Genomic DNA, 27,906 nt, shown 5'->3' with positions numbered 1-27,906 from the left:
TTAATACGTTAACTTATATTTATACTTTTTTATATTTACTCTGCACTATGAAGATCCAGCAAACAGAATATAAACAGGATCATTCAGGGGCGAGAAATCCATTCTTACCATTTGTAGCAATAGTGGTGAATAGATTGTTTACATTGTACTGTGCTTTGGCTTTGATGGATGGGGAATTATAGGAAAACAACAAGTAGGGTATCTGCAGTTATTTAGTTTATTAGGGTCTGAAGGGGGGTTGTTGGCTGACGGATGGGATGAGGTAGGGAATCTGAGAAAATATATAGCTATTAGGAAAACATTGTATAGAATAATGAGACATGGCACTGGGAAATTTATCATGAAGAAGGTCATGAAACTGGTAGTTATTTTAAGAATGTAACGACTAATGAGAAATATATCTATACAGTGGAACTAGATATTGTTGCAAGTTGTCGTGTTGTGGGAAAAGGTAAAAGAAACCGCTATGAAACATGTTTGGGTGGGCACCAGTTCTCCGTTATCCTGCAGGATCCAGACATTGGTCATATTAAGACCTACTGTACTGACATATAATGTGGAAAATCAGATGGCACAGACTGTGGCAATTGTGCTAAATTTTTGTGATTTATGGAGATCTCAGGAATATATACACAGCATTTTGAACGATTATATGTTGGATATTATCTACTGTACTGACATATCTAACAATGAATGTTGCTCTAGGGGCACTTGGTTATCACTAGGGGAACATTGAGCTGATAGTCACCAGTTGGGTATAGACAAAAAAATTAGGTTAAAACTGGTAAGTAACTTGGCACCACCGCATATTTAACCTTCCTTTTTGGCTCTTGTCAATGCCCATTAAGAGGATGTAGATTGTCAAGCAAAAAGCTGCTGCTATATTGAGGAAAGATTTGGTGAAGTGCATGCTTGAATTCTGAAATGTCAAAGACCTCTTTCGGAAGGTCTACACTGGGGTCTGGAGTTGTAGTTATAGGAAATTGTAAGGAAGCCAACTCAACCTCATGGATCAAATCTACATCTTAAGCAACAAAAGAATGGAAATCAGTGTGTGTGTATTTGGCAATATTAATCTAGCAGTTTTGGACAACCAAGCATGTACAAGCAGAGTATGTGGAATATAGCTGAATCTATCATTTCCATCGAACAGTAAAAAACTAAAACTCCATTTGCAATTTTACTACCTGTCCAGGTTTAGTTTCTGGGCTAATATTCTCCAGTCTGCGCCATGAGAGGATGGTTCATCTAAGCTTGTTATTATCTTTTGCCGCATCAGAAATGGGATCTTGAAAGCGCTGGGTCCCACCAAAGCTGTTGCTTCCTTCTCTGCTTCTTCCAAGATGATTTCAGGCGGCCGATGTTCCTGCAACAATCAACCGATTATTTAACAATTGTCTTTGAGAATAAAACCCGGGAGAACAGATAAGATGTGTCAAGCAGGTAATAATCGTTTACGGGCTGGTCCTATTGTTTATCCCCAGCCCCCATTTGTACAGAGGTCTTTTGTCTATAAAACACCTTTGGTAAATGTACGAATTATAGATAGACCACATAGTAACTAGTAAGCACTTCTAGTACTGCCGTCTGGGTCTTACAAAGCACCTCATCCATTTTTAAGACATTAAGCTGCCTTGTCTTTAAAGAAATCAACCCTAGGAAAACATGTCTTCACACCAGCCCTACAGCAAGCAGCAATCTTAGGTCCCTGTGTCCCACAAACCTGGCTCCAGCTTTGTATTTGTCTTTGTAAATAGTACACGAGAGATACTGGTATTTGAAATAGGCACTGCTTTAGTGTGTAGAATTCCAAATGTGATGGATGAAAGGGTTGTCAGGTTAAAGGAAAATTTCAGAAGAATACCGTATATACTCGAGTATAAGCCGTCCCGAGTACAAACCGAGGTACCTAATTTTACCTCCAAAAACTGGGAAAGCATATTGACTCGAGTATAAGCTTAGGGTGAGGAATGCAGCAGCTTCTGGTAAGTTTCAATCAAAAAATTTAGGGTTTCTGCTCCCATTGGAGGTGCTGGCGTCTCATTTTTGGATGCCAGCGACTATTCTTGGACGCCAGCAAATATTCTTGGAGACTATTCTTGGACGCCGGCGACTATTCTTAGGCGCAGGCGACTATTCTTAGAAGCCGGCGACTATTCTTAGATGTTTTTGCGCTTGACCCTAGTATAAGCCGAGGTAGAGTTTTTCAGCATATTTTGGGGGAAAAACTCGGCTTATACTTGAGTATATACGGTATATGCTATTCTCTTTATTCTGTTTGTACATGACCTGCATTGTGGCCACAGGTAAACGATAGATGTTACAGAGGGCAAGAGAAAGACAGGATAGTAGCGTTTAGTTAAGGTGCACACATAACAACAAATGAATGTGGGAGTTTGACTGGTATGTGTGACTTTATTGCTAGTTTGGTAAATTCCATGGAGCCTGTATTATTAAATAAATTCTTATCTGGTATCTACAATGCAGAAAGTGTGAGAGTGTAAGAGTTTACTTGCCATCTCACCTTACTAAGGTTGACATTAATATTGAAGCTCTGCCCGTCTCCTTCCACTTGCCACATCCAGATTCTGCAGGCGAGTTCCCAAGTGCCGAGACTGAAACGCTCCAGCGTGAAGGTGCAGTGAAGGTTCTGTTGCAACCCGTTCCAGATATGGTAGAATGGGATTTCCTACAAAGGGCGATGGTAGAGATGAGGAACAAACGGTACAATCAGTAGCAGCATAGAAATAGAGGTGATGTTCATTTTCCCCATTACCTGGTAACTGGCCAGGAGTTTGCTTTTCCACTGGGTGCTGTGCATATCATGTACAGAAAGGCGTAGGTTGTGGTAACTGTCTTTGAAATGCAACAGACGTGGCTCATCCATCAGCTGCCCTCCCTGCTGCTTTTCATGATTAATTACTTCCTGCAGAACAAACAGGAAAAGAGTCTGGAGTTTAATAAAAAAGTATGTTACTGTTTCCCTGGAGAAAGAAGTGGCTTAAATACCTGTGTAACTAGCAGCACCTGCAAACCAGCTCATACACATTACTAGTTCTGTGCGTGGGAGTGTGTGTTTGTCTATGATCCTACACATGCATGTGTATAACATGGGATATGGGCAAGCCCTCAGCTATGCAACCCTACCCTCCTCTGGGGTATTATTCTCTGGCTGGGCACAGCTGGCTGCCTTTCCACTCCATTGCTTGGTACTCTCGCTTTCTTACACAGCTGATGAACTTTGTTCTTGTTGAAGCTTTGCACAGGGAGTGATAGACACGTACGGTTGGCTGAGAGGATGATGTAAGTGAATGCCTGTGCTGAGTTCTTTCTTACTTCATCCATAAACAATGAATGTGAAGAAAATAAAGATTAATGTTAATTCTCTTTTCTGAGAAGAGAAAATAACGATTCCTTTTCATTGCTGCTAAAGTGCAGTTTGCCATGATTGCTTTGCCACGTTCATTACCTGAATGTGTATTGTGAAGGCTGGCATGCGTCTTACGTGTGCCTAGTACAGATTTACTTCATTATTATCACATCTTTCCCAGGTGCTCTTTTACAGCCAGTGGTATCTAAATGTATAATCAGTCCTATGAAATGACTTCCCTCCATCTTGGCTTTCTGTTTTTGGGCTGTGCACCCATTTAGGCTTCTAATACAAGGCTTTTGTTGCAACATCTCGCTATGAACGTCAGAGACCGCGGCCATAGGATTAACTGACTATACAGATCTAAAACTGCTAATATCTACTAATATCATAGGGATCTTAACTCTTAATAAGAAAAACAAAATCATTTTTGTACTTTAGATCATTTCACGTGTATGATCCCTAAGTATTAAAGGTGCGTTGAGGCACAAAGCAGAAGAATTCTCAAGGAGGAAATTAGAAAATGACTTTTTAAAGTTCCATGCTGAACTCTGATTGGTCTATACTGGCAAACAATGAAAAACTTTTAGAGAAAACCCAGTCTCCCATAAGATATAGGCATGGTTTATCCAGCAGAGTGCTTTACTAAAGTAAAGCCTTGTTGACAACCATCAAAGAGCTATATTGTCTATCTGCGCTTTTGAGTGACAGCTGCCTACCCTTTTCATGTTCAGTCATTTGCCTGCATTACTTGTCTGAACAATAGTAGCGAGAGCTCTTTAAAAGATGACAAGAGGGATGGGACTCATCTAATGCTTGAAACACACTGCAGTCTCCAAAAATGTCAGTCTGCTGTTTTAACCTGTTAAATGACCAACATGACCAAGCAGTTGGATGGGAGTTGCAGGGGATAAGAATAGGTAGGAATGTCCCACAATAAATAATCATTTAATTCATACACAAAATCAGCAGACACAACGTTTGGACTACAAATGGGCCTTGAATCTCAGGGTGGGGGTTGTTCATTGATTACTCTCACCTTGCCAGCAAATAAATAACAGATTAAGGAATTGTTCATTAAATTAATCCTTCTCAAAGTGTAGCTAAAGAAATAGAACTGTGTTTGTGGACTGCTGAGTATGTTGTGCAATCATGCTCCAGGGACATTGAGTCTGTATGGCATTCTATATGGCCACTTGTACTGTAAAGCAAGGTGAATGGGAGCTGTGCTATAGAATCCCAGACATTTATTGTAATTTATTGTCTTATTTGGAGAATGGTTAAGCATTCATATTACTCTGCTAAAGTGAAGTTTACAATCCAATTTCCTTATCACAGACACACAAAGCACACAAGAAAAAATGGAATGAATGCTTATTCCCTGTTATGAGTACTCTAAGTTCAATAGCAAGATGACTGTAATGGCGATGTTCCGTATGCATTCAATACTTTTATGAGCTAAACTGCTAAAGGCAGTGGCAGGCTGATTTAGTTGGATTAAGTCTTGAGTTTAAGAGACCCTGCCCCAAAGTCAGATGGTTCAGACGTCAATTACCTTCCAAAATATACACACACCTAGGATTCTGGTCAAGATCATAACACTATGAAGCAACAATGCAATCCCAGCATGTCACCATCCAATCTACTAGAGACTTGATTGATGCAGTAAACTGTTTAAACAGTGAAGGCTGACCTGTTTTCTGCAGGAACAGTGATTCATTGGAGTGGTTATTAGTAGAGTTATGTAATGGATATCAGGGGCCCTGGGACCTCAGAGACAAAGGTACTGCACAGTATAGTGTATTGCAAGGAAACTTATGTGATATTCTGCAGGTGCTCTAGGGATTGAAGTCTAACTTTAGGCCACTTGGACAAGAGGTAAAGCAATGGCACTAGCGATATATAGTTGCACCACAATTCTGCAAGCCTATTTAAAGTATATCCCACCATTCTATATACAACTACTATATATACTGAAGGTTAGTTTTAACTGGCATTATCTAATGCTGGTATTGGCATGGACAGGTGTAAAAACTGCAGATTTTGAGGAGTGGTGTTGTATTTTGAACATCTCTGGATCATCGCAGTTATAAAGTTTGAATAATGACATTATGCTTTCTTCTTATGTTGTTTGCATTTTTGGTGTATATTTTAGCAAGCTATATCATATATTATATGCTATATTATAATTTGTCTATGTAGCACATTTATTGATTGTATCCCTTTAGCCAAAATTCTGTGAGTAAAGGTGAAGACACAAAGGGGCACATTTACTAAGCTCGAATGAAGGGTTCGAAGTGAAAAAACTTAGAATTTCGAAGTATTTTTGAGTTTTTTTGGCTACTTCGACCGTCGAATAGGCTTCGAACTGGAACGATTAGGCTTCAAACTTGAACGATTCGAAGTAAAAATCGTTCGACTATTCGACCATTTGATAGTCGAAGTACTGTCTCTTTAAAAAAAACTTTGACTACATACTTCCTACCGAGGTACAATGTTAGCCTATGGGGACCTTCCCCATCAGTTTTCTAAGCTTTTTTTGATGTAAGTAAAATCCTTCGATCAATCGATTAAAATCCTTCGAATCGTTCGATCGAACGATTTTTACTTTGATCGATCGATCTTAGGATTTGCGCAAAATCCTTCGAATTCGGTATTCGAATATTTATTAACCCTCGATATTCGACCCTTAGTAAATGTGCCCCACAGAGTTAGTAGAAGCAGCTACTTGTCACGGGTACAAAAATAGACAATGCTGATAATTACTAACTGTCTCTATGTATGTTTTAGCAAAGGCAATTCTCAGCATTATCTATGGCAGAGTATTTTCTGGCATTTTCTGGCTGTGACAAGTAGCTACTACTAGTAACTCTGTCTGTCTTTACACACAGAAAATTATTATCGGCTTAGTCCCCAAATAAAGCCAAAAGTTAACTGCTCACCCAGCGCAGAGTAGGACCCAGGTGTAAAGACCCTGGGTCTATCGTTGGAGGGTGTAGTTTCAATCAGTACACAGCATTCAAGTTTCAAACACGGCAATCTTTGTATATATGAGAACTCACCGAATTTGCAGAGTGGCCCGGGTGCAGCGCCCCGAACCCGTAGCTGGGGGAGTAATTTCAACGTAGATAGCGAAGAAGCACGCACTCCATGGACCAACAGATATAATAAAAGATCTTTATTGGAACAGCTAAAACAATGATCCTTCCGCGTTTCGTATCCAAAGATACTTAGTCATACTTATGACTAAGTATCTTTGGATACGAAACGCGGAAGGATCATTGTTTTAGCTGTTCCAATAAAGATCTTTTATTATATCTGTTGGTCCATGGAGTGCGTGCTTCTTCACTATCTGTCTGTCTTTACCCTTAATCTTCCCTCTAGATTTCCCCCTGAAATGCATTTTTATCTCTTTTGAGCAACTTCATCAGGTCTAGGTTTTCTGAATGTATCCAGCAGCAGCAGTTCCAGTTTGTTTGTTGTCTCACCTTTATGGCATCCTGTGTGTCGTTGATGCAATACACTCTCATGCTGTACTCCAGAGCTGTGCAGCAGGGTGGTGCAAAGAGCAGCAGTTTCAGGCGCTTTGTGGCCGACATGCTGAGCGACTCTCCTACCAGAGCAAAGCGTCCCAGCTGCTCGGTGAATAGGTAACATCTGCGGGATTCCAAGTGACAATAATAGAGGTGTGATGGGCTTCCTCCATCAAGCTGCAAGATATCCTGTAACAGCAAAGTCACACACTGAGCAAATGAAGACCCCTACTGAAACTCAATACTCTGTATCTGCAGCTGACTGCACAAGTAATAGAACCTGGAATCTTAAATCTCTGTGGAATAAATAATAATGACCCAGTGACTTCCATAAACACTTGGCTCCAATGCACAATGCAGAATTAAATCAAACATTATTAGTGGAAATCAAGCTGTGTATTTAATCTCGTGTATTGCAACCTGATAGGAAGGGAATTTTACTACGAGCATCTATCCCACCCTTGCTACCCAGTATAAAGTAAATGCATTAATATCTCAGGAACTGTTGTTAATTATAGAGACACGAATCTCCTAAAATGAATGGTCTAATAATACATCTATTTCTATCAAACCGTGACACAGAGCTTGCCACAGCCCCCGCAGTGAAGTTCTACCACTCTCTATTCAATTGTATGGGGTTTTTATATTTATAAGTAGGTGAAAGAAAGAGAGAGGTAAAATATAATATTCTGGTTGTCTGTTCACAAGTAGATGGGGAGCTTTTGCCTGCTTTGTGCTGAACTAAGACTACCAAGGCACAAAATGCAAAAAAAAGCTCAGTCTAATCTGTGGAAACACAGCATTTTTTGGCAAAAGCTCTTTATTGCAGCAACCCAAGGCGTGTGATTGGACTTCGTTGTCACAACCAGAAAAATGCAAAACCCAATAATATTACCCAAGGTATCAGCTTGTTACATAAATGGACCCCACTGAAGGTACGTCAAGAATTAAAAGGATAGAGGGAATACTAATATTTAACCTACTGCCAATACAAAATTACAGACACATTCCCTGCCAAGTGCAATCAAAGATGTAACTCAGCATGTAGTGTGATATAGGGAAAAATAAAAGCAAATCTAATCTTAGCCCACAGCCTGATATTTATTAAGGAGAAGAAAAGGCATCATAGCATTATAAATCTGTAGAGAACCAGCTTGAGTTTCTACACCCAAGGTACCCAACATTCAAGTGATTCATAGTCAAATGTATTAGCCAGTGCTCTGTGCAGTATATACAATCAGCAAGAGACATATGCTGTTATTTCAAGGTTTTCCATCATCCTACAACCTCGAGCTACCCAACTTTTTATCAACTGAAAGACCACACATCGTTAGCCATAATGTGACTCTGAGACTTAATATTATGAACCTGACATGCCAAAGGGACAAGAATCATATTGATCTACAACTTGCAGGGATTAGGACACAGCTAACTAGAAAAAAAACTGCAATACACAAAACATCACTGACATCCAGCTGTATTGGAACAACAACCTCTGCAATCTCTTCTCTGTTACTCTGGGAGAGGATTGTTGGAGTTTGTGTGTCATGTGTGTTTTAACAAAACCCCTGCAACTAAGTTATAAAAAATACTTAGTTAACAAAATACTAATTTAGACTGAAATCAAAAGATAGATGGAATTGTTTAAAGGGGAAGTTCACGTTTAGGGTTGTGGCAGACCTGGTGATTAGTCACCCATGATAAATCCCCTCTACTGAGGGGAAGTTGCCTATAAAAAGGAAATGCTGAAAGGGGTAATAAGAAAATATGGCTTTAGGTGAGAGAAGAGGAGAGCGGAAAGGTAGAAAGCAAAATAGTGAGAAAAGTAAGAAAGGTAGAACATATGAAAGGGGATGCTAGGTAAAGAACATAAATGAGAAAAGGGAGATAGGATAAGTAAGATAGGGATAACAGAGTGGAGGGGAAAAAATATTTTCTTTTGTTTCCCCTCTGTGTTTCTGCTTTTTCCACCAATTTCTTATTTATGCATCCTCCTTATTGCAAATTCTTCTTCTCTTTACTTTCTGTATACCCCTCTTTATTTCAGGAGATTGGAGAAGATAAATGCTTCTTTGGTACACACATGTTTTGGGGTAAGAAAAATGAGTTGGGGAAAGCAGGGAATGTGGGAGAAGTAAAGAGATGCGGTGGAGATCAAATGATGAGATGTTAAGGGAAAGAAAACAAAAACCAGCATGAGGAAGAAAGACTGAAGGGGTAAAAGAAAGGAGGAGAAAAGACATAGAAAAGAATGGACTATAAGAGAAACACAATGGATGCACAAAAGAGAACTTTGGTTCCCAGTAGAATATACATGTTACAGGACAAAAAAACATCAAAGTGGTATAAAGGTGATAGCTTTATTGGTTAACTAAGATAATCATAGCACGATTCCAAAATGTTTTAGTCCCTTTTTGAAGCAGGTATGGCTTGAAAAGAAAGTGTGGTCATGTCAAAGAAACTTTCCTTTCTGGTTGTCCCCCATTATCTAATGACAACAATACTTGACTCAGAGTCTCTATTGAGTTGGACAGCACCAGTCTGCATCCTACTAACCCCCATATGTAATAAAAGGCAGTTTACCCAGGTGCAGTAACTCATAGCAACTAAAGTGACTAGTACATGATACCTACTGATTGGTTGCTAGAGATGATTAGACCTGTAGCAAATTCACACATTTAAAGGACTACACACTGGTTTGATAAAGCACTGGGTTAAATACTAATTTTAAATGTGCTTGCAAGTGCCACAGGGTGAGCACTTGAGGGAATTTCTAGGTGAATATATTATAGGAGGAAAACAAGTACTGAGGGAATGGATGATCAGTTACTCAGTAATTTAAAAGCAACTGAAGCTTTAGAAAGGATAAGGCAAGAATGATGTGAGATGCTTTTGTTTATGCCTTACTATTTTTAAATATAACAAATAAATAATATTTTATAAATATTATATACATATTATAACAAATAGGGTGAATTATTACAAACTGAAATATCTGTGTTTCATTAGGGGGGTCATATTACAGAGATGGGAGCTCTTATTCCGAAAACCTGATATATAGAAAGTTCTAAATTATGGAAAGTTGTCTCCTAGAGGGTACAAGTAGCATGCAAATAATTATATATATATATATATATATATATTTCTTTTTTTTTAAAATTATCACTCCGCTTGTCCACAATGTTTAAGGCAAAAGAATAATGAGGTTTCTCATTGTATTCATTTTGTTTTGTTGTTGAGCAGTTTTGTTTTCTACTCAATAGAGCTATAAATTATTATGTACAGTGTTATTATATCCATAAATTAAAGTTTTGACAATGATTGTTTATGTTTTTCTACTCTTAGAATGTGAAAACGCTGAGCACACAGCACTCTCTGCCAGTCCAATGACTGTGGGAAGCATATGTACTGCTTGCATATCTGTCTTATTTTCACTCATACTTCGGGAGAAAAAAATGTAAAAAATGAATGTCTTCTACTGTATGTTCGTATAGCGTCTTTTTTTCATATTTCATTGGTCTTGAGGTTTATTAGCATAGCAATGCGAGTTACCTCCCAGCTTCCTGCACAAGACTGCTTCTTCAGGCGCACAGTCCAGTTCTCCAGGCTGGGTTCCACACAGTGGTCCATCACCAGGATGACTGGCTGGGTGAGTAGGACACCAGGGGGGCCACAGCTAATGATGGGGCCCAAGAGCGTCTGGCAGCCAGCTAGAGGTAACCTCAAGGAGGAAAAAAAGAGAATAATAGAAAGATGTGAGATATAAAGGCAAAAAATGGTAGCAAATGAACATTTGTTTTAATTCAATTAACCAAACTTATCCCGTATTCACAGCTGTGAGGTTGTAGAATATTACCTGTAGGATATTGTACCTGAATTCCATACAAAGGTATTGATTATGGTTTTATTCTGGCTTCATACAGAATTGTCTCTGCAGATAATAATAATGTTTGACATACTACCCAAGCACCCATGTAAAACACAGTGAGCTGGACACTCACAAATGGAATGAGATGTTAATTTAGGGGGGCACATAACCTTTCCTGTTCCCCACTTATACAGTCTTTGTATTTCCTGTTGGATTCCCTGCTCTGTATGTTGTCATGTTGCTCATTCAGCAATCACAGTAAGACCTTAATATATGGGAGAGTCAAGACAAATATCAGATTGTGGTATAGGACTTATTTTTTTACATTCTTTTCCTGATTGCTGATTATCTTGAGTCTTATATATCCACAATTTTGTAAAGAAGGTCAAAGACTGTAAGTTCTTGCCTTTTTGGAAGGGACTAGTTAATAATGTGTCATGGTTTTTTTTAGGTGAATGTTCCTTAGTGATATCTACCTGGCCTGAGGCAGCAGGTTATTATTGAAGTGAACTGGTAAGAGCAGAAATGGAGCATATTGTGGTTCTCCTTGAGAAGACTGTTGTGGGCAAAAGAGACTGTCTGACACAAACCTTAAAACCTCTAACATTGGCACCTACCTCACATCATCTTGCTTGTGCAGGGTAAGGTAGATTTCATAGATCTTTCCCCTGGGAATTGCATCGGGAGGTATGAGCATACTCAGGCCTGAGAATAGATTGACAGAGATATAAAAACACAGTACAGTGCTACTTACACTCAGCTAAATTGTTCCCTCCTGATTCACCCCCTTGTCTGTCCAAGAAATCATCCAAGCCACTCTTAAAGGGATACTGTCATGGGAAAAAAATTTTTTCAAAATGAATCAGTTAATAGTGCTGCTCCAGCAGAATTCTGCACTGAAATCCAATTCTCAAAAGAGCAAACAGATTTTTTTATATTCAATTTTGAAATCTGACATGGGGCTAGACATATTGTCAATTTCCCAGCTGCCCCTGGTCATGTGACTTGTGCCTGCACTTTAGAAGAGAAATGCTTTCTGGCAGGCTGCTGATTTTCCTTCTCAATGTAACAGAATGTGTCTCAGTGGGACATCGGTTTTTACTATTGAGTGTTGTTCTTAGATCTACCAGGCAGCTGTTATCTTGCATTAGGGAACTGTTATCTGGTTACCTTCCCATTGTTCTTTTGTTTGGCTGCTGGTGGGAAAGGGAGGAGGGTGATATCACTCCAACTTGCAGTACAGCAGTAAAGAGTGATTGCAGTTTATCAGAGCACAAGTTACATGACTTGTGCTCTGATGACAGTATCCCTTTAAAGGCATTAAGTGAATCAGCATCACAACATCACCCGGCAGTGCATTCCACAACCTCACTGTCCTGACTGTGAAGAACCCCCTACGTTGCTTCAAATGAAAGTTCTTTTCTTCTAGTCTGAAGGGGTGGCCTCTGGTACGGTGATCCACTTTATGGGTAGAAAGGTCCCCTGCCATTTGTCTATAATGTCCTCTAATGTACTTGAAAAGTGTAATCATGTCCCCTCGCAAGCGCCTTTTTTCCAGAGAAAACAACCCCAACCTTGACAGTCTACCCCCATAATTTAAGTCTTCCATCCCTTTAACCAATTTAATTACATGTCTCTGCACTCTCTCCAGCTCATTTATATCCCTCTTAAGGACTGGAGTCCAAAACTGCACTGCATACTCCAGATGAGGCCTTACCAGGGACCTATAAAGGGGCATAATTATGTTTTCATCCCTTGAGTTAATGCCCTTTTTTATGCAAGACAGAACTTTATTTGCTTTAGTGGCCACAGAACGACACTGGATGTGTGAATCATTGATAGGTTTCTCTAGTGCACTAGTGATGAATGAAAAAATTCGCGAAACGGCAAAAAATTCATGAAACGCATTGAAGTCAATGAGCTTTTTTACAAGTGACTTTTTTTTACACGCACAACAATTTTTCTTACTCAAAATACATTAAAGTCAATGGGAGTTTTTTCTTATGGCAACTTTTTTTGTCCTAATGCATTAAAGTCAATGGGCGTTTTTTTTCTTATGCAGATTCTTTTGTCCTAATGCATTTGTTTTGGAGATTTTTTTGTCCAAATGCATTAAAGTCAATGGTTGTTTTTTCTGATGGCGACTTTTTTTGTCCTAATGCATTAAAGTCAAAGGACGTTTTTTCTTATGGCGACTTTTCTTGTCCTAATGCATTAAAGTCCATGGCGACTTTTTTTGTCCAAATGCATTAGTCAATTTGAGTTTTTTCCTATGGCGACTTTTTTTGTCCTAATGCATTAAAGTCAATGGGCTTTTCCTTATGGAGACTTTTTTTTGTCCAAATGCATTAGTCAATTGACTTTTTTTCTTATGGCGACTTTTTTCTTCTTAATGCATTAAAGTCAATGGTGTTTTATCTTATGGCGACTTTTTTGTCCTAACGCATTAAAGTCAATGGGCGTTTTTTCTTATGGAGACTTTTTTTTTTTTTGTCCTAAAGCATTAAAGCCAATGGGAGTTGTACTTATGGAGATTTTTTTGTCCAAATGCATTAAAGTCTATTGGTGTTTTTTCTTTTGCGAAAAAAATTCGCACATGTCTAAATTAGAAATTTTTCTGCAAATCCATGGCAGCTGAATAAATTTGCTCATCACTATACACTACAGGAACCACCCTCTTTCCTTAATTACCCCAAGTAAATAAACAAAACCCTTGCTGTAAAAATGCTTTTTTGTAATTGAAGATAAAAACCTCCTAATCACATAGGGTTTTCCTTTTGCTCCCCACGAAACCACAGAATATTAGAGAAGTGTTTGGCTTTTTCATATTACATTCATACCCCTAAACTTTCCTAAATGACAACTTATCTTACCTTATATGGTAAGACATGACAAAGAAGACTATCTTTATAAACATATAACCACCCTTATCAGCATAATCTCCCTTCTCTTGAGAGATACTGATTATTTAACACAAGACTTTTGAGGGTTAAAAGAAAAAAGCTTTCCTTTCCTTATATCTATTAACACAAGGCAGTATTTTGCTTTGTGTAATTGCCACTGCAAAGACAGTAATACTTAAGTACTTCTAGAACCTTTTCCATCCATTATTCATTAAACATAGTTCTATTAAGGGTCTAATTGGCATGTTAAGTCCCACACCACACATGCATAATCATGCGTTTATCTACATTAAATCTAATCTGTCAGACTGCCACTTAGAAATGCATCCTGTCAGTCCATCTAGGAACCCTAATTAGGATTATAATATTGAGATTTCTCTACAGCAATTCATAGTTTTGTTTCATCTGCAAAAACGCACCGAGTTGTTAAATTCTAGACCTTTCAAACATTTAAAATAAGCTCCCTAACTAGGATGTTGTACCATGATAACTGTCTCCTAATAAATTGCATATATATCTTCTGATGTGCATTTAACATTAATTAGCCTTCATCGTTGTTGCTAATACCTGTATTTGGGATTCTCAAACGTCCACCAAGAAAATTAAATGTGCCGTATGCCATATTGCTGCTTCCACGGGGCAACGTCCGGTAGTAGCTCTGTGTGGAGAGGCGGGGTAAAGTGTGACTGTGCTCCCTTGGTATCCCGGGGCCCATTGGGGATAGGAGGTGTCCATTGGTGAGCTGAAACTTGTTACCACCATCCTGCCGAAGGCACAGTGATCCCTGATAGGTCATGGTGGCTGTGCTGAGATTAGGTTGAATTGTCAATAAATGAGCCTGACCTAGGAGAGAGTCATTGACATTAGCAACATCAGCAATGCTGGGGTGTTTTTAAATAAGGTTTATGAACAGAACTTCATTTATATCAGTTTTTAAAGTAGACATAAAAGTCCATGTTTTCTTTTTAAATATACAGTATTATATCGTCTGCTTGCTACAATATTTTTAATATTTTTTTTTTACAGACACAAGTCAAATTTTTCCAGACTAACATTGTATTAAACTAAATACAGAATACAAAATAAGAGGAATATAAGGAATAAAAATCTTCTAAAACGTTTTCCACAAACTTCAAGTGTTTTGAGGAAATAATGAAGGATAGATATAAACCTTACGCATTCCTGCATGGGCACCCAGTTGCCTTACACAGAGCGTAACGTGACAAGAACTTCTCTTTCATCGTGAATCTTTGACTTCATTTCTAAGAACTACTCCTGCCAGTAATGATTTCCCTACACAAGATACCAAGGCACTTGTCACTGGAATGTTGACACCATTTGGATATTATATTCGCTACATGTCAACTTTTATTAAGGCAAGTATTTGTTGATTTGGTGTCTAGTTTTTTGATTTCAACCCTCTTGCTGTGTCCTTGCATAGACCCTGATTTTGGGAAATCAAATGCTGGAGGTTCTGCAAATACATTGAATTTGTTGCAAGATCACTATATTCAGAACATATTGTAGATTATGCGGCTTTGTCATTTTTATTTGCATTTGAAAGAGTCATTTTCGACCATTGACAAATATCCTCTTCTTCAGGGCGACTAATCTCCCCGAACTGCCAACTGCCGTCTAGAATGTAAATCGCCGGTGGGATGGCACTCGGAGAGCTTCGTTTTCCAAAGTCGCCCAAAGTTTCCTCGTGAGGCAACTTCGGGCGACTTTGGAAAATGAAGCGCTCCGAGTAAAAGGTTTTGGACAGACAGGGCCTCACCTGCTTTCCCAGGTTTGAGACTGACAGGCTGAAAGGCAGCTGTGAGGATCGAAGAATCTGCCACGTCTGCATCCAGTCCTTCCTTTCTGCGCCAACACACCAGTATCACTGCCAGTAGTAGAACTACAAACACAGCCACTGCAACAACGCCAACGTACAGAGCCACATCCTCTGGGGCACCTACAGCTGCTCCACCCAATAAAACATAAACAATAACGTGACAGATTTAGGAGTAGACATTGGATAACATGCTTATTTTCAAGTTAGAAGAGTATCATACATTCTGAGATAATTGGCCTGCCTGCCCCACCTTCTGAGTCAATAGTCTGGTAGGTAATGGTACAGGCATACGTGTATGATCTATATATGGAAAATTATATTGCAGACAGTGGTTATCTATTCTACTAAATCAGCAATATTGGAAAGATTATTCATTGTAAGGGTTCTGCCAAATAGGGAGGGAGATGCTGGTACAGTTGAACATGATTTCTGTGTCACAGAAGGAAAGTGCTTGTATAAGTTTCCTCCTTCTGGCACAGGTATTGTGTTTGTCTTGTTTCAGAATCCTGTTAAGCCTCCTGAACGGAATACTCACGCAGACCCGAAAAACCAATAGGGAGCAGGCACTCAAAGAAGGCAAACTTCCACCAGGCCATTAGTTCAAAGTGAAGAAAGTTTATTGTGTCCACAGCCTTACGCGTTTCGTGTCATAAACACTTAATCATAGGACGACCCGAATGCAGAGCCAACTAGAGGGCTGGCTGGTGTAGCCAACCTCTTTTCATCTAACAAATTCAAGGGTTTATTGTATATGCAAACTGCAAGACTGGTTGTCTTTTTTCATGCAAAAGACTGTATTTTTTTTTTGTGTTAAAGTACTGTAATTTATCATGCTATAGATTTAGAATTTAAAGGAACAGTAACATCAAAAAATGAAAGCGTTTTAAAGTAATGAAAATATCATGTACTTTTGCCCTGCACTGGTAAAACTGATTTGTTTGCTTCAGAAACTCTAGTATAGATCATATAAACAAGCTGCTGTGTACAATGGCAGAAATTGAAAAAAAGACTATATGGCACAGGATAAATAGTGGATAACAGATAACACCTTTATCTTCTACAGAGCTTATCTGCTGTGTAACCAAACCTTTGAATGGCTGCCTCCATTGCTACACAGCAGGTTATTTATATAAACAATAGTAGTGTTTCTGAAGCAAAGAACAGTTTTACAAGTGCAGGACAAAACTGCATTATATTTTCATTACTTTACAGCACTTTCCTTTTTTGATGTTACTGTTCTTTCAAGGGCTATGGCACATGTAGTCTGATCAACATAGTGCTTGGAATCGCCATGTGTGCAATTGTCCTCAGTAGTCTTTGCAGCCAATGTATCTCAAAATATTGTAGAAATGACCAATGATAATGCTGAGAGGACTGGTTCATGGTTGCCTGGAGTCTTTGGGGCAAATTTCCTAACCGGCGAAAATTCACCAGCGTCCACTTCGCACCCAGAGCAACATTTTACCATCGTAAAATTTGCTCAGACTAGGCTTATTCACTAAAATGGGGAGTTTTGTCGTGGGCGCTGAACGCTGGCTACTTTTCGCCAGCATTACTTTGGCAATGTGAGCAGTTGAGTGAAGATGCGTCAGCGTTCATTTCTGCCTAGCGAAACTTCACTAGGGATCTTGCGCTTAGGTCAATTTGCGTAGGGAGGGAAATTTAAAGTTGTATGGACGTCTTTATGTTAAATATTGGTGCATATACTTACAAATTACACTTTTTAAAACACATGTCCAGGGAATCTTAATAAAGACAATAGAGTTATTCTAATGCCCTACACATGAGCCCACTGTAAAATGAATGTTTCATATGTTTGCAAATGTATGGGGGAAAACGGTTAGCCAAAAAAAGTTGGAGTTAGGACTTTTGCAGACAATCAGGCTGGAAAAAGGAAAAGACACCAGTGTTGTTTGGACTTTGACTTACTTCTGTAAGTGACAGAAGATTGAGGAAGATCTAACTGCTTTACAACACTTCGCATGGTCTGAGATGGCAAAGGCAGTAAAATCTGCACTTCAGTAAATTTGCAGAATAACGTCCATTCTCCAGATCGAATTGTCATCTGGTGATAGAATGCAAATGACTCTACCCCCTTTCTCTTTCGCTAGCAAATTGGCGACTGTGCCCGTTAATTGGCGATGTCCCTGCGGGCGATTATGCTATTGACGACAGCATCAGCCACTTCGCCCTTTAGTAAATCTGCCCCTTTGCAGCAATTCCATTTTCCAAGTATTTTAGTTGTGAGTTCTCTCTGCAATTACTTTTTGCTGCAGACTCCATCTACTGACAAAATGTAAAACCCCAAATATTTTAGGAAGTATTTGGTGAAATCCTGAAACAAAGTCCAACCCCTAATTTGCATATGTATATTCGGTAAAGGAGGGAGGAAAGAAAGCCCACCCACAGCAACACGTGGAACATGTTCTGATACTCTTACGCTACTTTAAATCATCTCTCTCTCTTTCGTTGTCATCTATCTATCGTACTCTCTATCTATTGTCCATTTCTTTATATGTGCTGGGATTCCACTAAATTCCAAATCCATTACACCTGCTATCTGTTTATCCATATATATAAAACTAACTATCTACTGTACATATTTCCTATAATTTACTGGCTGCCATTTGCTCTGTGTATGTAACCCAGACTATTCAGTAAAAACTTGAGTTTGGGGTCCTCAGCATCCTTAGCACTCTGCCTGAGTCTTTAAATGATAAATGTTTACTACAATTTATGTATTTATTCAACAATATCTTAAAGTCTACAGTTGGTAAAGCAGTTTTGCTAAAATGACACTTGCAGAATGTTTCAATGACACAAAGAGAGTCACATAAGGTGACTGAGTCTCTTGTACCATAACAAAATACCTACCTATGTTGGGCTTTACAGTGTTGAAAGGCATGATTAGGGCTGCATGAAAAGAAAATGTATTAGCTCATGAAATAAAATCAACATTCTTTTCCCCAGGGGATGTTAATCAGGATTAGATTTTAAGGGACATTTAATTAAACTTTAAAATGTTTTAATGCTTTCAGTACAGCAAAATATTGCTCTTTGCTGGATGGCTGCAATGCCTTTTATACTGTAGATGGCACATGGTATGGGTAATGCCAAACAGATGCTGCAAGTGTAATTTGTATCACAGCAGGCGCAAACAAATGAAATTATGTTGTTAAATATGGAGAGAGCTACAGTATACCAGGGATTCCACAAAAATGACTCCCCAGCTGTTGCTAAACTACAACTTCCAGCCATTTCAAGCAGCCGGAGTAGTTCAGAAGAGCTACTGTTTGTGGGATCTTTGCACTGCAGGCGCTCGATACTAATGATGACATGATAAAGTCCTGGCTATTAAAATAGAGACACATAATCAGCAGAGACAATCAAGTATTTATAAAATACCAATGTATTTAGTATATAAAATGCCAACACAGATTGGTACAGATTGATAACTGTGATGCTCCAGATGTTGCTATACTTACATCACCCAACATGCCCTGTAAAGCACTGACTGTCTGGGGATGCTAATATATATATATATATACAGTCATATGAAAAAATATGGGAACCCCTCTTAGCCTGCATAATAATTTCCACTTTCAACAAAAAAGACAACAGTGGTATGTCTTTATTTCCCAGGAACATCTTAGTACTGAACAAAGATTTTTAGTGAAGCAGTATTCAGTTGTATGAAATCAAATCTAATGTGAAAAACTGTCTGTGAAAAATTTGGGTACCCTTATAATTTTACTAATTAGAATGCATGTAACTGCTCAATACTGATTACTGGCAACACCTAATTGGTTGGATTAGTTTGTTAAGCCTTGAACTTCATAGGCAGGTGTGTCCAATCATGAGAAAAGGTATTTACGCTGGCCAATTGCAAGTTGTGCTTCTGTTTGACTCTCATCTGAAGAGTGACAGCGTGGAATCCTCAGAGCAACCCTCAAAAGATCTGAAAACAAAGATTGTTCAGTATCATGGTTTAGGGCAATGATGCCCAACCAGTAGCTCGTGAGCACCATGTTGCTCTACAACCTATTGGATGTTGCTCTCAGTGGCCTCAAACAGGAACTTATTTTTGAATTCCAGGCTTGGAGGCAAGTTTTAGTTGTATAAAAACCAGGTGTACTGGTAAACAGAATCTCAATGTAGGTTGATAATCCACATAGGGGCTACTAAATGGCCAATCACAGCACTCATTTGGCACCCCAAGAACATTTTTCATGCTCCCCAACTCCTTTTTCTTCTGAATGTTGCTCACGGGTTCAAAAGGTTGGAGATCCCTGGTTTAGGGGAAGGCTACAAAAAGCAAAAGAGGTTTAAACTGTCCGTTTCAACTGTAAGTAATGGAATCAGGAAATGGAAGGCCACAGGCACAGTTGCTGTAAAACCCAGGTCTGGCAGGCCAAGAAAAATACAGGAGAGGCATATGCGGAGGATTGTGAGAATGGTTATAGACAACCCAAAGATCACCTCCAAAGACCTGCAAGAACATCTTGCTGCAGATGTATCTGTACATCGTTCTACAATTCAGCGCAATTTGCACAAAGGACATCTGTATGGCAGGGTGATGAGAAAGAAGTCGCTTGTTGTATGCAAAAGATAATTTCGAAAAGACATAGTTATTTCGGAACAAAGTGCTTTGGACTGATGAGACAAAAATGTAGTTATTTGGTAATAACAAAAAGTGATTTGCATGGCGGAAGAAAAACACTGCATTCCAAGAAAAACATCTGCTACCTACTGTAAAAATTTGGTGGAGGTTCCATCATGCTGTGGGGGTGTGTGACTTGTTCAGGGACTGGGGCCCTTGTTAAAGTCGAGGGTCGAATGAATTCACCCAATATCAACAAATTCTTCAGGATAATGTTCAAGCATCAGTCACAAAGTTGAAGTTACTCAGGGGTTAGATATTCCAACAAGACAATGGGATAAATTTATCAAAGAGTGAAGTTCCGCCACTAGAGTGAAATTCCACAGCTCTCAATTAATTTCTATGGGATTTTGAAAGGCGTATTTATCAATGGGTGAAAGTAAAAGTTCACCCTTTGATAAATACGCCTATAAAAATCCCATAGAAATGAATGGAGAGTGGCGGAATTTCACTCTAGTGGCGGAACTCCACTATTAACTTCACTCTTTGATAAATATACCCCAATGACCATAAACACACTCATCAAAGGCTATAGGAGGCATCTAGAGGCTGTTACATTTGCAAAAGGAGTCTCAACTACATATTGATGTAATATCTCTGTTGGGGTGACCAAATTTATGCACCTGTCTAATTTTGTTATGATACATATTGCATATTTTCTATAATCCAATAAACTTTATGTCACTGCTGAAATACTACTGTTTCCATAAGGCACATTACATAGTTAAAGAAATTTGCTACTTTGAAAGCTCAGCCGATGATAAACAAATTAATTAAGAAGGGTTCCCAAACTTTTTCATATGACTGTATATATGTAGAAGCGTGATCGAAACGTTGGAATTTGTTTATTAAAACCAGTTACTCTAGCTTGGCCTGTTGAGTGCAGAATTTTTTTTTTATACACATTTTAAGTGCACCCAGTCATGCTGTGTTTTTGTTTGGTGAGTGCTCCTCCATGTTCCATATATATCTAAAATAAATATATTTTGCTATAGTTTTTTCCATTTACGTAAAATTCCCTAGTTGATGATAATATACAATTTACAGACTGGGTTTGCTGGGGCAGACAGGAGTCCTGTTAGGGTTCCAATTCAAGATGGTTCCATGGAGTGCTATAGATAAAAAGTGAAGGGTTGGGTGGACAGGGAGCAAATTTAGCCAGATTTCAGATGGCAACTCTTTGTGCCGTCAGTGCAAAAAAATAATTTGACACTTTAGGTGTGCAATTATTGTCCACATTAAAATACATTCTTATATGATTGTGATGTGGGGCTGCATTTATACTTGTGACTTGCTAGTTCTGTGTTGCACTGATGAGGCGCAACAAGAATGGAACTAGTGTATTTGGGCATCTGGTAACCAACAGTTCTAAATATGCTATAATGTCATATACTTACATTCTAGCATGTTTACTAAAATCTTTGCAGCATCGTTTGTAATTTTATTTTTGCTATAATACTTAACCATCATTGATAGTATAGTTAACTTTCAGAAGAGACAAGCTGTTAACAGAAACATTATGTACAAATACTCTGTTTTTAAATTAGAAAGCATGGTATCTGTGCAACACAATGTCACATCATGTTGTTGGGTCAAAATATTGCATTGCACTTACATATGTTAATACCATCTGAAATGTAAACAGTCATAGATGCAGAATACTGCAACCACAGGACATATGGGAAGTCTTATAGGGTTACAATGTGATATCAGTTTGTTGGATTACACTCTCCCATGAACCCACCAGTATGTACAGTACAAAGGCACATGATGATCCTGAGCTCAATATAGCTGGACTGGAGGGCTGTTTGTGCATCATTTCTGCTAACCCAAATATTTCATATAATAAGTCACTGGAAGAAAAGATACTGATTGACATTGTCTTCCATGACAGCATTTTCCGATTTGCTTTGACCTTTGATAACATGTTCGTGTATCCCATGAGTTGCCCTTCAGTAGTATTTGATTGGCACAAAATCATTATGTTCCCTTTAAAGGGGAAATGACCCTGCCATAAAACTCCTCCTTTTTTGCCCCCTAGTTCAATTACACATACAATAGAAAAATTAGAGCTGCGTTTTGCTGTCATTGGACATAATAAGTTTGAGGTATTGCCTGAATATATTACACGATAATCAAATATTAGAAGGGGAGATAATAATGCTGGTGTTCAGTGCCAGAAATAAAATGTTGTGTAATGCCACTGATAATATAAACAAATAGAGGGTCAGCTATACCAAGGGAAGCTAGGATTGTCATTTCAGGATTCTCTTTATTCAGCGACCTCTATGGTTTGAAAAAATTTTAGAAAAAAAATATGGCTGTATACATCCCCCTTAATACATTCTGTAGAAGAGCGTGTAACTGGGGAACATCTTATTGGTGCCCCTGCAAGTCTTCCACTTAAGCCATATGGTAGAAATGCCATATTTATCTAGACAATAGTAGGGATGTAGCGAACGTCGGAAAAAAAGTTCGCGAACATATTCGCGAACTTGCGTCAAAAATGCGAACGGTTCGCGAACGTCGCGAACCCCATAGACTTCAATGGGAAGGCGAATTTTAAAAGCTAAAAAAGACATTTCTGGCCAGAAAAATGATTTTAAAGTTGTTTAAAGGGTGCAACGACCTGGACAGTGGCATGCCAGAGGGGGATCAAGGGCAAAAATGTTTCTGAAAAATACATTGTTGACACAGCGCTGCATTTTGTGCTGTAAAGGGCAGAAATCACACTACATTTCTAAACCTGTGTAATAAACTGCTTTAAAACGTCCGGCGTCTACATGCCAATCAAGTCGTGTAAAGGTTACAGCCTGTTCACACGCAAAGACGAAACGCGGCGCTTACTGCAACGCAAAAAAACGCAAAGAGCTTTAATGAATGATACCGTCAAGTGAGCAAATAATAGTTGTTAATTACTAGTTGAGCTTGTCACCTCCAGGATGTTCGTCCTGTTGGTGGCAATATTTCTGTAGTGGTGTGTTTAGCAGTCACCGTGCTTGTGCGCACGTGCACGGTCAGGCAGAGGTAATTCAATGTACAGTGAAGTGAACCAAAAAACACTGATTCTGCAGTGTGGACCCAGTTTTGGTCTACTTTATTGATCACCTGCGGTGACCATAAAAGATGCGATTTTGTCACTGTTGCAGAACCCTGAAAAATTAGGCATGTGTACTTTCCTGAAAAATTATGTTTTTTTTGTCGCAGCCACTGAAGCACAGAGGCCAGAAAAAATATGCCATATAAATGCTAACAATATAAAAATTTTTTGTCGCAGCCACTGAAGCACAGAGGCCAGAAAAAATATGCCATATAAATGCTGAAAATATTCATTTTTTTTTGTCGCAGCCACTGCAGCACAGAGGCCAGAAAAAAATATGCCATATAAATGCTGAAAATATAAAAAAATTTTGTCGCAGCCACTGAAGCACAGAGGCCAGAAAAAATATGCCGTATAAATGCTGAAAATATTCATTTTTTTTTGTCGCAGCCACTGCAGCACAGAGGCCAGAAAAAATATGCCATATAAATGCTGAAAATATAAAAAAAATTTGTCGCAGCCACTGAAGCACAGAGGCCAGAAAAAATATGCCATATAAATGCTGAAAATATTCATTTTTTTTTGTCGCAGCCACTGAAGCACAGAGGCCAGAAAAAATATGCCATATAAATGCTGAAAATATTAATTTTTTTGGTTGCAGCCACTGAAGCACAGAGGCCAGAAAAACTCAGGATTTACCTGGATTCAAATGAAACCAGTAGGGTTTGCACCCTAGTTTGTAACGGTGGCGGAGGGAGGAGGACGCTAAAGGACAGCTGTGTGTGGAGTCATGAGGCGTGCAGAGAAGGACAGCTGCATGGGGAGTCAGAACAAGTCTTCCGGCGTGCAGTAACCCTCCGAGATCCACGCCTCGTTCATTTTAATAAAGGTCAGGTAATCCACACTTTTGTGACCTAGGCGAGTTCTCTTCTCAGTTACAATCCCTCCTGCTGCACTGAAGGTTCTTTCTGAGAGGACACTTGAGGCCGGGCAAGACAAGAGGTTCATGGCAAATTGTGACAGCTCTGGCCACAGATCAAGCCTGCGCACCCAGTAGTCCAGGGGTTCATCGCTCCTCAGAGTGTCGATATCTGCAGTTAATGCCAGGTAGTCCGCTACCTGCCGGTCGAGGCGTTCTTTGAGGGTGGATCCAGAAGGGTTCTGGCGCTGCCTTGGACTGAAAAACATTTGCATGTCTGACGTTACAGAGTGGCCAAAGTGCTTTGTCCTTGCAGGTGCGCTCGTGGCAGGATTACTGGCACCTCTGCCCCTGGAATGTTGATGAGTTCCTGAAGTGACATCACCCTTAAAAGCATTGTACAACATGTTTTGCAGGCTGGTTTGTAAATGCAGCATCCTTTCGGACTTGTGGTACGTTGGTAACATTTCTGCCACTTTATGCTTGTACCGAGGGTCTAGTAGCGTTGCGACCCAGTACAGGTCCTTCTCCTTAAGCCTCTTGATACGGGGGTCCTTCAACAGGCATGACAGCATGAAAGACCCCATTCTCACAAGGTTGGATGCAGAGGTATCCATCTCCGCTTCCTCGTTATCAAGGACTACATCATCCACGGTCTCCTCCCCCCAGCCACGTACAAGACCAGGGGTCCCCAAAAGGTCACCACAAGCCCCCTGGGAAGCCTGCTCCTGTTGGTCCTCCTCCTCCACAAAGCCACCTTCCTCCTCTGACTCCACTTCTGACACCTCTCCCTGCATTGCAGCAGGTGCCTGGGCTCGTTCTGGTGATTCTGACCAGAAATCGTGTGCTTCCTGCTCCTCGTCACGCTGGTCTACAGCCTCATCTGTCACTCGTCGCACGGCACGCTCCAGGAAGAAAGCAAAGGGTATTAGGTCGCTGATGGTGCCTTCGGTGCGACTGACCATGTTTGTAACCTCTTCAAAAGGGCGCATGAGCCTGCAGGCATCGCGCATAAGCACCCAGTAACGTGGGAAAAAAATCCCCAGCTGTGCAGATCCAGTCCTACCACCCAGTTCAAACAGGTATTCATTGACGGCTCTTGTTGTTGCAGCAGACGTTCCAACATGAGGAGCGTTGAATTCCAGCGAGTCTGGCTGTCACAAATTAAACGCCCGACTGGCATGTTGTACCGCTGCTGAATGTCAGCAAGGCGTGCCATGGCTGTGTAGGAACGTCTGAAATGGGCCGACACCTTCCTGGACTGCCTGAGAACGTCCTGGAATCCTGGGTACTTCGAGACAAAACGTTGGACTATTAAATTCAGAACATGTGCCATGCAGGGCACATGTGTTAAATTGCCCAGTCTCAGTGCTGCCAACAGATTGCTTCCGTTGTCACACACCACTTTTCCGATCTTCAGTTGGTGTGGGGTCAGCCACCGATCGGCCTGTGACTGCAGAGATGACAGGAGTACAGATCCGGTATGGTTTCTGCTTTCCAGGCACGTCATCCCCAAGACAGCATGACAACGGCGTACCTGGCACGTCGAATAGCCTAGGGGGAGCTGGGGGTGCACAGGTGTGGAGGAGGAGGACCCAGCAGCAGAGGAGGAAGAAGAGGAAGAAGACGAGGTAGAGAGCGAAGGAGGAGTAGAGGTGGTGGCAGAACCGCGTGCAATCCGTGGAGGTGACACCAACTCCACTGTTGTTGTTGAGCCACACATTCCCTGCTTCCCAGCCATTACCAAGTTCACCCAGTGGGCAGTGTAGGTGACATACCTGCCCTGACCATGCTTGGAGGACCATGCGTCAGTAGTCATATGGACCTTTGGCCCAACACTAAGTGACAGAGATGCGGTGACTTGGCTCTGCACATGGTGGTACAGGTGTGGTATTCCCTTTTTTGAAAAAAAATTGCGGCTGGGTACCTTCCACAGCGGTGTCCCAATTGCTACAAATTTGCGGAAGGCCTCAGAGTCCACCAGCTGGTATGGTAAAAGCTGGCGGGCTAAGAGTGCAGACAAGCCAGCTGTCAGACGCCGGGCAAGGGGGTGACTCGCAGACATTGGCTTCTTACGCTCAAACATGGCCCTCACAGAAACTTGGCTGGGGGCAGATGACTGGGAATGGGAACTGGTGGTCAAGGTGGGTGACTCGCAGACATTGGCTTCTTACGCTCAAACATGGCCCTCACAGAAACTTGGCTGGGGGCAGATGACTGGGAATGGGAACTGGTGGTCAAGGTGGAAGGCGGAGTGGAGGGTGGTTCAGACGGGTCAAGGACAGCAGAGGTAGAGCAGTAAGATGCTGGACCAGAAGGAGGGTGGCTTTTAGTTTGTCTGTTGCCTTTGAGGTGTTGCTCCCAAAGTGCTTTGTGCTTGCCGTTCATGTGCCTTCGCATAGAAGTTGTACCTATGTGGCTGTTGGGCTTCCCAATGACTGCACTCATTGCAAATTACAACGCTTTTGTCAGAGGCACACACATTAAAAAAATCCCACACTGCTGACCTTTTTGAAGCTGGCAATCTGGCGGTAACAGTAGAAGTTGGCGGCGTTGGCGGCAATGGCGGGTGCGTTGGCCGGCTGACCACAGGTGCCGATACATGTTGTTGCCCTACTGTTCCCTGCGAGCTGTCCTCCCTGCTTCTTCTAAGTCTTATTCTCCTCCTGCCTCTCTGACTCTCCGTCTCTCCATCTGAACTATCCTCCTCTTGCTCTCTTCTACTGGGCACCCACAAAACATCAATCTCCTCATCATCATTCTCCTCAGATGCATCAATTTCTTCTAACAGCTCACAGAAGGAAGCAGCAGCGGGGACCTCCTCATCACTCATTATGTCCATCTCTGTTGTGTTCTCTGCCAGAATTAAATCTGGTGTAACGTCCTCATCTCCTTCATCTTCTTCTGCCAATAATGGTTGCGCATCACTCAGTTCAAGAAACTCATGTGAAAATAACTCCTCTGACTCCAGTGAAGAAGGGGCGCCGGTGGTGGAGGAAGTGTTACGTGGGGTGCCCATAGCAGTGGAGGATGAGGATGTTGTGGTAAAGTTAGAAACGGTAGAGGATGGGGTGTGCTGTGTAAGCCAGTCAACTACCTCTTCAGCATTTTGGGAGTTCAGGTTCATTGCCTTTTTAAAACTGGCAATTTCCTAGGGCCACAGGATAGCATAGCAGCACGGCCCCTAGTGCCTCTGCGTGGCCGCCTGCCTTTGCCTGGCATTATTTTTAAAACAACAACAACAACTCAGGTGGTGTTTCTGGAGACGGTATTATTATTGATATTTAGACAGATTGTGAAAAAGCTCACACAGCTAGATGGCAGTTGTTTGAAAATGAAGAACATACTGGGCAAACAAATTGAAACAATGCCTGCAAGGTCAACGTATACACTACTACAGCAGTGGATACGGAATATATTATTGCTGCTTGAAAAACGTCACTCGGGTGGTGGTTCTGGAGACGGTATTATTATTGATATTTAGACAGAATGTGAACAAGCTCACACAGCTCGGTGGCAGTTGTTTGAAAATGAAGAACACACTGGGCAAACAAATTGAAACAATGCCTGCAAGGTCAACGTATACACTACAGCAGTGGATACGGAATATATTATTGCTGCTTGAAAAACGTCACTCAGGTGGTGTTTCTGGAGACGGTATTATTATTGATATTTAGACAGAATGTGAAAAAGCTCACACAGCTAGATGGCAGTTGTTTGAAGAACACACTGGGCAAACAATGCCTACAAGGTCAACGTATACACTACTACAGCAG

General features: G+C 40.5%; 1 protein-coding gene across 2 annotated transcripts in view; it reads right to left on the bottom strand.

Annotated features, from left to right (window-relative positions):
* unc5a.S (unc-5 netrin receptor A S homeolog) overlaps positions 1–27,906 on the bottom strand; it is a 245,473-nt gene that overhangs the window by 4,903 nt on the left and 212,664 nt on the right. The window contains exons 8-16 of one of the 2 annotated variants that reach the window (XM_041588683.1): positions 18,386–18,424; positions 15,452–15,637; positions 14,242–14,517; positions 11,389–11,476; positions 10,456–10,624; positions 6,859–7,092; positions 2,777–2,926; positions 2,525–2,689; positions 1,188–1,366 (exon numbers count right to left, since the gene is read on the bottom strand). In XM_041588683.1, coding sequence (XP_041444617.1) covers positions 1,188–1,366; positions 2,525–2,689; positions 2,777–2,926; positions 6,859–7,092; positions 10,456–10,624; positions 11,389–11,476; positions 14,242–14,517; positions 15,452–15,637; positions 18,386–18,424 — 1,486 coding nt within the window. The remainder of the gene's footprint in view (positions 1–1,187; positions 1,367–2,524; positions 2,690–2,776; positions 2,927–6,858; positions 7,093–10,455; positions 10,625–11,388; positions 11,477–14,241; positions 14,518–15,451; positions 15,638–18,385; positions 18,425–27,906) is intronic. The other variant, XM_018254612.2, reaches the window with a different exon arrangement.

The sequence above is a fragment of the Xenopus laevis genome, chromosome 3S, assembly GCF_017654675.1.
Source record: "Xenopus laevis strain J_2021 chromosome 3S, Xenopus_laevis_v10.1, whole genome shotgun sequence".
NCBI classification, from domain to species: Eukaryota; Metazoa; Chordata; class Amphibia; order Anura; family Pipidae; genus Xenopus; species Xenopus laevis.
This window is presented reverse-complemented; position numbering and strand designations above follow the sequence as displayed.